This window comes from Delphinapterus leucas, chromosome 2 (genome assembly GCF_059928025.1).
Source record: "Delphinapterus leucas isolate spDelLeu-1000000601 "Yukka" chromosome 2, BTC_Dleu_Yukka2, whole genome shotgun sequence".
Taxonomy (NCBI): domain Eukaryota; kingdom Metazoa; phylum Chordata; class Mammalia; order Artiodactyla; family Monodontidae; genus Delphinapterus; species Delphinapterus leucas.
The window spans coordinates 120785915-120800614 of NC_143130.1; the positions used below are offsets into that span (position 1 = coordinate 120785915).

General features: G+C 37.4%; 1 protein-coding gene across 1 annotated transcript in view; it reads left to right on the forward strand.

The window, feature by feature from the left end:
* Window positions 1–14700, forward strand: part of TTC6 (tetratricopeptide repeat domain 6) — a 196240-nt gene that overhangs the window by 147381 nt on the left and 34159 nt on the right. Inside the window, 5 exon segments of the mRNA XM_030763459.2 lie at window positions 5582–5751; window positions 8895–9015; window positions 10449–10599; window positions 13255–13337; window positions 14243–14319. Of these exon segments, the coding sequence (XP_030619319.2) occupies window positions 5582–5751; window positions 8895–9015; window positions 10449–10599; window positions 13255–13337; window positions 14243–14319 (602 nt within the window).

Sequence of the window (14700 nt, forward strand, 5' to 3'; positions counted from 1 at the left end):
CTCCTGAGGCTGCACGGAGAAATTTTCCTTTCTTTTCTTTGTTTGCACAGCTCCTGGGGTTCAGCTTTGGATTTGGCCCTGCCCCTGCTTGTAGGTTGCCCTCTGACGTCTTCTCTTCACCCAGACAGGAGGGGGTTAAAGGAGCGGCTGACTAGGAGGCTCTGTCTCACTCAGGCTGTGGGGTGGGAGGGGTACAGAATGCAGGGTGAGCCTGCAGCTACAGAGGCTGGCCGTGTGGCGTGGTGTGTGTTCTCCCAGGGAAATTGTCCCAGGACCCTGGCAGTGACGGGCTGCACAGGCTCCCGGGAGGGGAGGTGTGGATAGTGACCTGTGCTTACACACAGGCTTCTTGGTGGCTGCAGCAGCAGCCTTAGCGTTTCATGCCTGTCTCTGGTGTCCACGCTGAAAGCTGCGGCTCACGCCTGTCTCTGAAGCTCGTTTAGGGGATGCTCTGAATCCCCAATCCTCGCGCACCCTGAAACAATTGTCTCTTGCTTCTTAGGCATTTCCAGACTTTCTCCCAGATTCTCTCCCAGCTAGCTGTGGTGCATTAGCCCCCTTCAGGCTGTGTTCACGCAGCCAACCCCAGTCCTCTCCCTGGGATCTGCCCTCTGACGCCCGAGCCTCAGCTCCCAGCCCTCACCCATCCCAGCAGGTGAGCAGACAAGCCTCTCAGGCTGGTGACTGCTGGTCAGCCCCGATCCTCTGTGCGGGACTCTCTCTGCTTTGCCTTCTGCACCCCTGTTGCTGCGCTCTCCTCCGCGGCTCCGAAGCTCCCCGCTGTGCGCACCCTGTCTCCGCCCGCGAAGGGGCTTCCTAGTGTGTGGAAACTTCTCCTTCACAGCTCCCTCCAAGAGGTATGGGTCCCATCCCTATTCTTTTGTCTCTGTTTTTTCTTTTTTCTTTTGCCCTACGCAGGTATGTAGGGATTTTCTTGCCTTTTGGGAAGTCTGAGGTCTTCTGCCAGTAGGTGTTCTGTAGGAGTTGTTCCACATGTAGATGTATTTTTGATGTATTTGTGGGGAGGAAGGTGATCTCTATGTCTTACTCCTCTGCCATCTTGAAGGTCCTCCCTTGGCATTTATTTTCTTTTAGCACTTTGAACATATTGCAATGCAGTGTCATATAGATTCCTTTTTTTTTTTTTAAGTGAAAAAATCAGTGATTAGTCAATGCCTTTGAAAGTAATGTGTCTTTGGTTGCTTTTAAACTTTTCTCATTGTCTTTGTTTTTAACATTTTAATTAATTAATTAATTAATTTATTTTTGGCTGCGTTGGGTCTTCATTGCAGTGCAAGGGCTTTTCTCTAGTTGTGGCAATCGGGGGCTACTCTTTGTTGATGTGCGTGGGCTTCTCATTGCCGTGGCTTCTCTTGTTGTGAAGCACAGGCTCTAGGAGTGTGGGCTTCAGTAGTTGTGGCATGTGGGCTCAGTAGTTGTGGCTCACAGGCTCCTGAGCGCAGGCTCAGTAGTCGTGGCACACGGGCCTAGTTGCGCTGTGGCATGTGGGATCTTCCCGGACCAGGGCTCGAACCTGTGTTCCCTGCATTGGCAGGCAGATTCTTAACCACTGTGCCACCAGGGAAGCCCTTCTCATCCTTGGATTTCAGCAGTTTTGGTATATTGTGCCTAAGAGTGGTTTTCTTTTTACTTATTGTGTTTATGATTCATAGACTATTCAGTGAGTCATGATGTTTCTGGCCGTGATTTTGGATGAGAAATCAGCTATTCATCTTATTGAGTATTCCAAGTACATGATGAGTTGCTTCTCTCATACTGCTTTCAAGATTCTTTCTTTGTCTGTGGCTTTCACCAGGTTGATTATAAGGTGCCTCTACATTTCTTCGAATTTATGGAATCATTGAGCTTCTTGGTTGTATAGACTCATTTCTTTCATCAAATTTGGGAAGCTTTCAACCATTACTTTTTCAAATGTCATTTCTGCTCCTTTACCATCTCCTTTCCTTTTGTGACTTGCAATGTATGCATATGTTGGTATGCTTGATGGTGTTCCAGAGGTCCCTTAGCCCTTTTTTTTCACTCTGTTTTTCTTTCTGCTTCTCAGGCTGGATAATCTGAATTGACCTTACTTCAAGTTTCCTGAATCTTTCTTTTGCCTTCTCAAATCTGTTGTTGAAACCTAGTGAATTTTCATTCGTTTTTGTAGTTTTCAACTCCAGAATTTCTATTTGGTTCCTTTTTTTCAATAATTTCTCTATCTATCAATCTAGTTCTATCTATCGGTATCTTTATTGATACTCTCTATGTGTTGAGACATCATTCTCCTAGTTTTCTTTAGTTCTTTATGGTTTCTTTTAGCTATATGAACATATTTAAGATAGTTTTGTGGGTTGTTTTGTTTTTTGTTTTTGGCTGGGCCAAATGGCTTGCAGGATGTTAGTTCCCTGACCAGGGATCGAACCTGCGCCCTGGCAGTGAAAGCGCCGAGTCCTAACCACTGGACTGCCATGGGTTTCCCAAAGATAGTTTATTTAAAGTTTTTAAGTTGATTTTAAGACAGTTGATTTTAAGTCTTTGTCCAATGTCTGGGCTTCCTTAAGGATGGTTTCTATTTTTTTTCTTTTTATCCTGTGAATGGGCCATATTTTCTTCTTCCTTTGCATTACTTGTAATTGTTTGTTGAAAAGTAGTCACTTTGAATATTATTATGTGGCACCTTTGGATATCATATTCACCTCCTCTTCCAGTGTTTTTTGTTGCTGCTTCTTGTCATTCGTGTAGTTTGTTTAGTGACTTTTCTGAACAGATTTTATAAGTCTGTAGTCTTTGTCATGTGTGGCCACTGAAGTCTGTGTTCTGTTATCTTGGAGGTTAGCTAGTGATTTGACTGAGATTCCAACGAAACCAACCAACGAAACAAACAAAAAAACTCTCTCAGTCTTTGCAGATTGACTCTCTTTTGGGGCACTCCTTGAATGCTTATCCAGACAACTTCAATGCCTTAGCTTTCATGTCCTACTTGCACAGAGCCTGAATTAACCAGAGGTGAAAGCTAAGGCTCTTCGTAGGTCTTTTCTGTGCATGCTTTCAGCCTTGGGTTTGCATGTGGCCTTTTAGATTCCCTACAATATGCGGAAACTTTCTAAAGCCCTCATCCCCCTGGTATCTCCTTCTCCACCTTCTTTCTTACAAGGGTTTTTGGTTTGACTATTGCCTGCCGCAACTGTTATCCCTTGCCCCAAGTGGCAGCAGCTAATGCATTTGCCTTTAAATGACTTTGATAAACACCATCCAGGAAGTCACTTCAGCCCTGGGAAAGCTCTAAGGCAGTCAAAACAAAGGGAAACATTTGAGCCAGTCTTTCAGTGATCCACCAGACAGGTCAAAACTACACAGCTACAGTTCTTTGAGAATAAGATTTGTATTGTTCCCTCTGGTACTAGTAACCTGCGTCAGGAATGCAGGTTGTTTTCTTCAAGGCCACCATGGGTCTGGGAAGTTGGGGAGGGAAATAGGGTGAGTTAGAACACCACAGAGCTCTCTTACCAAAATTCAGCAGCTTTTCCTCCTTTATTAAGTATTACCCTGGTGATTCTAAGTTTTTAATTAGATTCTTAATTCTTTAATTGCTTCTGACAGTGTTTGCCCGCTTATTCATTGCTTTTGTGGAAAGTTGGCGTTTCGGAGTTCCCTGTTCTACCTCTTTTGCTCTACTCTAATCTCCCAACTCATTTTATCATTGCATCAGCTTTAACTTAACAATAATGTTGGTGATAATAAGAATCTTCATCTTTTGAACTTAATGAAAATGCCTTTGACTTTTACCAAGAAACATCACAGTTGTAATTTTTGAGCCATTTATTCTTTAATTATTTCAAGGGAGTATCTCTTGATTCCTGTTTAAATTTTTTTCCTATGATCTACGTATAAGAATTTCATGGTAATAGGCTTTCTAATTTTGAAGGATAAATGCCTCTTGGCCATCATATATTTTTAGATAGAATATTATTAAACAATACTGAATTTGCTTTGTCTTCACTTTCTTCAAGAGTTTTTCATCTATATTCATAGTAAGATTGTTCACTAATTTCATAGTCAGATTTTGATTTCAGGATTTGGCTACTTTCTCAAAATGAATTAAGTCTTTCATCTTTTTCTTTTCTTAGAAACATGTCTTCAGAATTGGATAATTTTTGTTCTTTGAAAGTTTGAAATAACTTACTTCTAGAATTATCTCAGCTTGCAGCCATTTGAAGAGAGGGCAAACTTTTCTGAAGCTCTTTAAAAATTCATCCCTAGTTATTGTTCTATTCTGGTTGTCTACTTCTTGACTTAAAGGGGGATTACTTGCAGGAAGGCATCAGATTAGTTGGAGAAGAACAGAAGGTTAATTCAAGGTGTTATAATGTGGTGTTATCTTATGGGAGGCCTTATATGCCTTTTTAAAGAATTCAGCCTTATCCCATTGTCAATAGGGGGCTGTTGAAAGTTTTTGAGAAAAGTGATCTTTATTAGCTGATGATCAAATCTCATCACTCTAGAGATAAGAATGGAATAAAGTAGTAGCCCAGATGTGATCTGATGAGGGTCTTCAGTATTGAGGCGGTAGAAATGAAAGAAGGAATGGACGCAGAAGCCAGTGTGTTTGAGGAATTGACATGACTTAATGGAATCCTACAAAAAATATTAGTAATGCTTTATTCTGTAAGATTTTAAGTTCAGAATCATATATATACTTAGAAATAATTAGTAATAGTCTTTAGCAATCAGAAATTATTAAAAATAAATGTAAGATTCTTATATTCATTAGAAACTACATAAGACATTTCTTATATGTGGGGTAAAAAAATATTTTGTTCCACGATAAAATATCCTAAGTCTTAGGATGCGTAGTGCTTTTGAAAGACCTCTGTTACTTGCTGTACTCTTTTTTCTAAATTACCATTGTTTTCATACTATAACCTTCTTGAACATCTATTTTCCTCCCCCTGGATTTAACTTCTTCAGAGCAGGCAACCTACTAGCTTTCTTCCTGTTTTTCCTTCATTGTCTTTTTTATTTTAGCTGTAAAAACTGATTTGTTTTACATTATTAAGTGATCGAAGATGAGATTTTCAGAGTTGATATAGGTCAATGAAAATTTCAAAATTGAAGTCAGAAGTTAATGGAGATAGAATTCAACTCATAAGACTGATGCAATAGCTTTTACCCTTGCAGATAGAGCTGCCTTCCATTTTTGGGGGTGTATCTTCAGTGTATCTTGGGTGCCTCATTTATTTTATTGACACACCTCTCTGATAAATGTAAGAAATATAATATAATTATTAAGCATATATATAATTAATATATAATATTATCAACAAGCATAAAGTATTTTATTATATATTTATATATTTATTTATACATATAATAATAAAGTATTTTATTATATATTTACATATTTATTTATAAATTGTCCATATCCTTTTTGCTATTAACATTATGACTAAACTTTCCTGGGAAGCAAAGAGAAATAATCACAAGTTGTTATTCAAATATAAAATTAGTTGTATAAGTTTGCCAAAAAGAGAAAATTTATATTTTGCAGTACATGTTAAAATGAATTTTTTACTTTTTCTAGGACTTACCGAGGGAGAGTATATTTTAAACGGCACTTTTATAAGCAAGCAACTCAAGATCTTTCTACTGCAATTCACTTAGATCCTAATAACTGGTTAGCATTGTATTACAGAGCCTGCTTATTTAGGAAGAGTAACCCTCTTAGAGCACTGCAGGATTATAGTGTTTCAGGTACTTCACCTTTAATGGCAAATACATGGAATTTAATCTGAGGTTCAGCAGCTCACTTTCATGGAGTAGAATACTAATGTGGGATGACTAATGTAATATGTATATTGTTATACATTTATATATATACTTATATATATTTATATAGCATATATATTTATTTATACTTAAAGCTACAATAATTTAGCTAAAAGTGTTTCTAATATTCCCTTTTAGTGTGTATGAGTGTGTGTGTGTTTACGTGTGTACAACTGTGACAGAGAGAATATCATATCAAAGAAATCTCTTTCTATATATGAAGTTCTGAGGCTATTTATGGAAATCCAGGCCTATTTCTTTTTTTTTTTTTTGCGGTACGCGGGCCTCTCACTGTTGTGGCCTCTCCCGTTGCGGAGCACAGGCTCCGGACTCGCAGGCCCAGTGGCCACGGCTCATGGGCCCAGCTGCTCCGCGGCACGTGGGATCCTCCCGGACCGGGGCACGAACCCGCGCCCCCTGCATCGGCAGGCGGATCCCCAACCACTGCGCCACCAGGGAAGCCCCAGGCCTATTTCTTAGTCATCTTGATAAAATGGTAGTGATTTTTCCTAGTGGGCTGGGTCTACTCCATAGACCCAGCCCATGGATTAGTCAAATTCAGAGTTTTGTAACCCTTAGACTAAAAATGGGCTTTGAGAATCCTCAGTAAGAGGATGCAGCAGCTAAAAGTGGCCATTTCCTCTTTACCCTGTACCAGTGCATTCTTGGTATATGAATATGTCCACAATTCTGGACATAGAATAAGTGCTCAGTAAACAGTGTCCAGCTGAATAAATTAGCCCATCCTGACTGGCAAATTTTAGCCAGAGTCCAACACTCCAAACATGGCTGTGTTCACCTGGGTGCAAAGTGCTAGAATCCCAACATCCTAGATGAGGCAGAATCTAGAGATTAAGGAGACCACTAGACTCTTAGGAAGAGAATACATAGCTCCTCAGGGGAGGCAATCTAAGATGATTGTTTCTCCTTTTTTTTCCTTTGGCAGTGCTTTGCATCTTGCGGGATTTCAGTTCCCTGACCAGGGATTGAACCCAGGCCATAACAGTGAAAGTGCCGAATCCTAACCGCTAGACCACCAGGGAACTCCAAAAGATGATTGTTTCTTGATATCTCTAAATCCATTTGCCTTCTGAGGTCACCCTTCCCATGAATATTCAAATAAAATAACTCAAAGCCCATCCTATGTGCTGAGAGGAGTCTAGTGCCCTCCCTTCTATTTCCAAGGATTCCCAGAAGAGAGAACTGAGGATTCCTGTTCAATTCTCTTGGAATCTTTGTACCTAATTTCTGCTGTCTGATTGAGTCTCCATTTTTGTTCACCAGTTCACTGCTCACGGCTACCATCTGTTACTAAATGTTTTAGGGTTCAGAGGATAAAGTTAGCACAGATAATTTAAATTTGAAGGTTAAACACCCTTATTTCTGTAAGTTTATCTTTTATTGGTCTCTGTCAGCCCTGTCCATCTGCCATCTGGCTAAACCCCTTTCTTCCTGGTCTTCCTGAGAGCTGCTTTCTCGTATTTCCCTCTTCTCCAAGTTTTGGGCTTTTCACCTGCTCTTTTCTACGCTATCACAATAATACAGATCCTTGTTATTTAATTATTCAGAGCAGACCAGCTTTATTTTAGCCTCAATCTTTTCCTATAGGATAGCGTAAGGAGTTTTATCTTTCACAATCAAAAAGGACCCTCAATATATTTTTCTAAGCTAATAATAATATCTAACATTCATTAGGCATTTCACTACTTGCCAAGCACTATTCTAAATGCTATATATGGAGAGTCTCAATTACTCTTCAGAATAATGCTATGAGGTAGGTACTATTATCATCCCCATTTTACTGATGAGAAAACCAAAGCACAGAGAGGATAAGTAATTCTAATATTTTTGTTTCCTCAAGAAGAATGTTTCTCATACGGACACCAAGGGGGGAAAGCGGCGGGGTGGTGGTGGTGATGGTGTGAAGAATTGGGCGATTGGGATTGACATGTATACACTGATGTGTATAAAACTGATGACTAATAAGAACCTGCTGTATAAAAAAATAAATTAAATTCAAAAATTAAAAAAAAATAAATTAAAAAAAAGAAGAATGTTTCTATTTTTCTAGAGCAACCAAGTAACCAACTGCAGCTATTTTTCTCCTTGCTAGACAGTCATACTGTGAACTGAGCAGTCAAATGGCCTTCAAGTGATTACTTAATCTGTATGATCACTGCTTACACTAGGAATACTTCCCCAAATCTAGTATTGTGCATGTTTGTGTCCCAGGCTGTGAACATTATGTACATTTTTTGCAGAACTTTCCCTTTTTAGCTTGAGAAGCTTGGGCGATGTGGATCAAATGTAAAAATCTCATCTACTTCACTGCATGTTTTTGGAAGTTGAGGGGGAATCAGCAAGTGAGGAGACATGAGATAACCTCTAGACTGCTAGACTGGTCACTGATGAGAGCCACATGCCTGGAGTCCTGAGAGGAGGTTATTTTTGCCCCATGCTTCTGTTCTTTGGGATACGCATAGTCAAGTTGCCTGCCTTAACTCCAAGGTCTGCTTGCAATGGGAGTAGCCTCTTTGAGCTGTCCCTCCTGGTTTATGTGTATAAGCCTGACCTCTTCTCTCTGCCCCAGTCTGGGTTTGTACCAGAACCTGTTCTTGGGCCAGTAATGATGCCTTCCTATCTTCCAAATAATAACAAGCCATCAAGGGCAATGGCACCTTTCTGACTGCAATCCACTGCAGGGGATCAGAGGTTAGATTCTAGGCCCATCTTTGCCATTGATTTGCATGGTCACTGTACCTGGCCCCTTTGGACCTTAATCTCTTCATCTGTAAAGTGAGTGGACTATCATAGATTAATACCAGGATTTCTTCCAGCTCTAATGAGTTTGTGAACCATAACAGTCACATTGTTCCTTATAAACAAATACACTTTTTTATGTGAGTATTGTGTTTTACTCACCAAATAAGTACACTCATGACAGATATGTTTTATTTTATGTAATGTTAAAAAAAATAAGAATAAGCAGCAGGAAGGGGCATAGGCTAAAATGTAACTCAGATATGTTTGTTCAGAACCTGAATATGATGTATCCCTTTATTCTTAAGCTCTCATAAATGACGGCTGTGAGAATCTTAGCTGCTTCCTGCATCGTGGCGTACTCTACGCGGATCTAAAACTTTGGTTGCTGGCAGTTTGTGACTTTGAAGCTGTTATTTCTCTAGAAAGGTATGTTTTCCCTTTGATTCGTATTGATTTCACTTTTATATAAAATCAGGAAAACACCAAGGTGGAAGAAAAAGCGTTCTGCCCTCATCATTAATAACCTTGTAAAAATGAGACAATTATGAAGTCATCCTAGAATTAGAATACTACCTCTGAAAATAAGCTTACTTCTAAAATAAGAACTGTTCTCAATATCTGTTTGCCTCAGATGCTTTTGCAAACTTTAGAGATTGAATGGGTTTGAGAGGAGTTTAAATCCAAGGATAGCAAAATCACCCAGTAATTAAGAGCAGTTTGGGGATGCCCAGGTTAAAGCTTTTTGAAGTTAAGTTCATGGAAAATTGTCATCAAGTTTTAAAATAATGGCAAAATACTTGCTTGCTATATTGTTGCTAGGCACAATATACGACTCAGTGGGAAGAAATCCTCTATTTAGAACTTCTGACTACATTTTGTTTAGTAAAGCAAAATAAAAAAAGCAAATACCATTAGAACACAGGTTCAGGAAGGAACAGACTGAAAGTTACATACACTAGTCAGAAAGCCAGGCTGTAAAAAGTAGAAGTTAATTAAATAATTCCTCTTCTTTCCAAAGAAGTATTCTTTAAAATGGAAGGTGTCAGAAAGAGTAACAAATCATGCCCATTCTGTGCCAACCGGCAGACTGCTTACTTAGCTTATTTAAGGTAAACTTTGAACTTGACTTGGGAAAAGTCATGGAACATGGCTCCACAATGGCCACAGTGGTTTTCTTTGGGATATTTTTGAGTCAGGAAGAGAAAGAAATGAGTTTCAGTTGCAGAAAGCCAGAAAGTGGGCAGCCGGCAAAAGGGTCAGGGCTTCTGTGCAGTTGGGATACAGAATGTGTAGTTTCCTCATTTTGAAATAGAGGCATGGAACAAATAATTTCTAAGGTTATTTCTACATTGAAAATTGTTTGATTCTAAGAGAGAAAAACAACTTTTATTTGATATAGAAAAGCACCTGGGTTAATACCTCTGTGGAGAGGATTTTTAACCCTAAGCCTCGAGAATATTGCTCTTTCTCACTGTTCCTCACCCTTTCTCTTGGCGAATATAACATAGCTTGAGGCAAAAACTTTTGAGTTGAGGAAAACTAAGCTTGTTATCCAAGATAAGTCAAGAATAAGTCAGGGAAGAGTGAAGTATTGCTAAGAGTCTAGGAGACTTCAGGAAATCAGTTCCTAGGACAGGCTCTACAAATGTTTATTCCTAACTAAGGATTTCATAAAGGTGTTTATAATTTTTAATAGAAAGTATTTAACTAATTTATTTTGCTTTAGGAAAACTGTCCTGTCCAAGAGAAAGAACCCTGGTATAAATTGATGTATGTATTTCATTAGGTTCATTTATAATTGGAGAATATCTGGAATAATTAAAATGTCTAAGAATATTTTGCTTTCTCATTTTTTTTAGAACCATTATTTTGGCTTATATAAATATTGGCCTCATATATCTACTACACCTGGATAACTACATTGAAGCCACTCGGTATTTTTCTGAGGCTATTAGACTTGACCCTATGTATATTCAAAGCTATATTTGTCGAGCAGAAGCCTATCATAAGGTATTTAAGGTTTGAGAACTTTGATTTTTAAAAAATGTTTCAATTTTTTGAATATTTGTTCAATGTAATTTCAGATATATCAACGTATTCTTTTTCAGCTAATTACAGAGCCTAACGCATTTATAAACAATACATATTAGGTAGATATATTGATAGTTAACTAAAATTACCCACTTAAAAATCCTCTCCTGATTAGGTGTGAATTTTTGTCTTTTTTTTTTTTAAATAATGCCTGTTTTTTTTCTTATTACAAAAGCAATGTATATTTACCACATGTAATATATGTATGCAAATAAGAATACATTAAAAAACATCCATTATTTCATTCTTTAGAGATAACTACTGTTAACATTTTAGAGTCCATCAGTTTTGTGTGTGTGTGTATGAGGAGTGAGTGAATGGGTGAGTTCATAGAATGAGATCTGTGCATAGAATGGGGTCCAAATCATTTACACTTTCCTTTAAATTTTTTTTTAATTTACAAGTTATTTAAATTAAAAAAATAATATATCCTTAGTGTAAAATTCAAACAATATAGTAAATAATAAGAGCTCTCTCTGACTCCAACCAACTTGGACTTCCCAGAGATAAAGACTGTTAGCTGTTGTGTCTACCTTTCAAAACAGATATTCCCTTCTACTGCTCCATCATTAACTGTCCTGTCCAAGACACTGATTTCTCACCAGGGTTATTGCAGTAGCCTCCTGGTCTTTTTGCTTCTGTTCTTTATTCCGTTTTGATGGGTTTTCAAAACAGCAGCATAGTGATCCTGTTAAAACATAAATCAGATTATTTCACTTCTTTGCCTGGAACCCTTCAATAGCTTCCCTTTGTGCTCAGAATAAAAGCCAAATCTTGCAAAAGCCAAAGGCCTACAAGAGCTCATGTGAACTGGCTCCTTGTTACCTTTCTGCCCTCATCTCCTACAAGTCCTCTCCTCACATTGGTTTCAGTCAGGATAGCCTGTTACGCTGTGGAAAACAAAAACAACAAATAAAACTTCAGAATCACCATCTTAAAGTAACAAAGGTTCATTTCTTGCTCACACTGCATGTCCATTGGGAGTTTGCTAGGGGCTCTGTTCTCATTGTCTTCATCTCAGGATGCAGTGTGACTAAGTCCTTACCTTCCTGATGATGGAAGCAGAAGACCCTGGGGCCATTTTGGTATTATCCCCAGGGCAGGTTTGCTTTTGATCCCTGTTGGGAAGGGGTGGGGAGTGTGTGTGGCCCTTTTGCTTCACTCCCTGTTGATGGAGCTGAGGCCTTATGGGGAAGTTGGAATTTCCTCCGAGCATATTTAGAAACCAAAGCACCAGCATAATATCAAGGTGTAAGGACATATATTCAAAGACTCATTGTTCTGAGGAGACAAAAACCTCTTCACAGTAATGGTTGAATAAATTATGTTGTATTCACACTATAGAGTATTATATAGTCAATAAAAAGAATAGTTAGAATTATGCCAGGTGATTTGGAGGGATTTCCAAGAGATATTCTAGAACAAGATTTAGAAGACTTTAAAGTGTATACAGTATGATCCCATGTAGATAAAACAATGACAAACCAAACCCTGTGTATGTATATAGAAGAATACATATGCCTACAGTGTGGGTTTAGGCTCCAGGGTAAATCCAATCTAATGCTACCTGGAGAAGTCTAACCCCAGGAAAATTTGCAAAGACCAGAGAGTGAGCTTCCATCATTCCCAGTCAGGGTTTCCTCAATGCATAGCTATGTATGATTGGAACCAGGTGGAGCAATGCAGGCATATGACAAGGTGGTTTCTTAATTACACCAACCTGATCAGGATTAGCTTGAGAAGCAGCAGGCCTGAAGTTCCACAGTAATTCTTAAATTTATTTAAAAACATCTCAGACTCCCTCCTTTTGAATTCCCTCTTTTGACTCCACCCACTATTTCCTCCAAACACTTTGTACCATTTTAACAGGTATTGTCTACTTCTATGCACAAATGTTTTGATCACCATGTCAGCATAGTAAGAGGAGTCGTTGGTTGTCCCAGGTTCATTTTGCTGGGATGTGTTTAGTTCCCCCTTTTGTAATTTCCCCAATGTTTGTAAAAATTTGTATAAATTCAGATTATGCTCTGTAACCAGTATTAAGGAAAGAATCGTTGTTTACTTTTCATTGTATATTGATTTTAAACAGATATCTTTTTCATCATTGTTGTATTTTGTTTTATTCATTCATTTTACTCATTAAGTGCAACCTTGTTTTTCCTCTCTTATTTTTAAGTGGAATTGACTTTTACTTTTTATTTTACATTCCTTTGCAAGCTAGTTTATTAACATGAGTAAAGTGTGGTGTAAAAGGTGTTATGGTTGAGGGAGAAAACTGAAAAGCTAAACAAAAACAAACTAGAACATATGATATAATCATATTTATTTAAAACTATATATTTGTGGATCTGTGTAATCATTCTTCAAATTTAAAGATAATTTAAAATAAAGACTTTGCTTCATAAATTTTTTTTTAACTTCTCTGTATCCCACTTGCTTTGATGATTCTTAAGAAACACATGTATTAGGAGAGATTGCTGCAAAATTTCTGTATTGAAGGGTGGGAGGGAATAACTATCAGAAAGGAAGCAATCAGTATTATTATGAGCTAAGTTTCTGTTTATCACTCAACAGTTGCACAAATTGAAAAAGGCAGTAAGAGAGTTATCTCGTGCTATCCACCTTCAGCCAGATGGAATCCAATTATATATAATAAGGTATGTGTATAGAAATAGAATTCTTCTTGGGATAACTTAGTATCTGAGCTAGCTGTTGGAATCCTTAGTTCTTTCTTGATCCTTCCAGCCTCCTTGTTTTACATTTAATCTCCCAGAAATGGCCATCTCCAAATCAGCAAGTCAGATATAGTTGTTTTTGTTAAACTTTAAGATAATTCATAATATAACAGATCTTTCCCTTTGTTCTGTCCTTGCATCAAAACACAGCTGTCTGTGTTTAAGTTCTTTGAGGCCTCTCTAGATTACTGGTTAGATAGTTATCACAGATCTCATAAAAGTAAGGTAATATATTTTGATTGTGTACCCAGAGGTACCAAGTATAAACCTCAGATAATTCAGTGAAAAAAAAGATACATTGAATTGTATTTCAGATGCAGTAGAGCTTGCTATAAAAGGACCCATTGCAAATTTTGAGTTATCACTACCAAAAATATATTATAATTACTAACATCGGAAATGGATTTACAGAAAATGGGAAAATGGACTGGAACAATGCTTTCTGATAAGGTCTTGCTTCATCTTTTAACTCTTGAACCACATTTTAACAATTTATGTAAATACTTCTCCATTTGTATGCCCCTTAAACTGTGTTTAGCTTTTAAAATTTCTCAGCAACAGAGTATAACTTTTTAAATGCTGATAATTACAAAAAGATCTGACTATTTTTCTTTCAGCTTCACATTTCCTAAATTGTTTTCTTCTCACATCTCCACGCTAATTGGCCTATTTAGACTTACATAAAATATTTATAATTTCAAATGTATTATAATAAGTATGAATAAATGTATTATAATTTAAAATTTTAAGTAACTGAGTATAAAAAACTTTATTTTAGAAAAATTATTTTTAACTGCTTAGAATTAAAAAGCTGTTATTTCTTCCAGAGGACAATATCTTCTTAGGATGAAGTGCTATGATCTTGCAAAGTTCACTATTTACCAAGTAGCAGAAATGACCAAAGGTAAATATAATCAATGTAAAATTATAATATTGTCTTAATTTAAAAAGAAATACTTCTTTAAATTTTTTATACTATTTTCAGTAGCTCTGTATAGGTAGCATGAAGGCTTCACTTGAAAGTCAAAGTTAGATTTCAAAACTAAAACTTCAGTTTCACATGTATGTAACCAATTTGTAAAATACTTCATAGCCTAGTGAATTTTGTGAGAGAGATTATTATAGGAAATACCAGGCTTATGCTGTTATTTTTTGTTTGTTCATTTGTAGTTGGAATGTCTTATTGTTTGTTGACAGTAAGTAGATTTTAGTATCATATTGATTTATTAATTCATATTGTAAAAATAGATTATTGAATTGCTTGACTGTCTTAAAATAATTATAT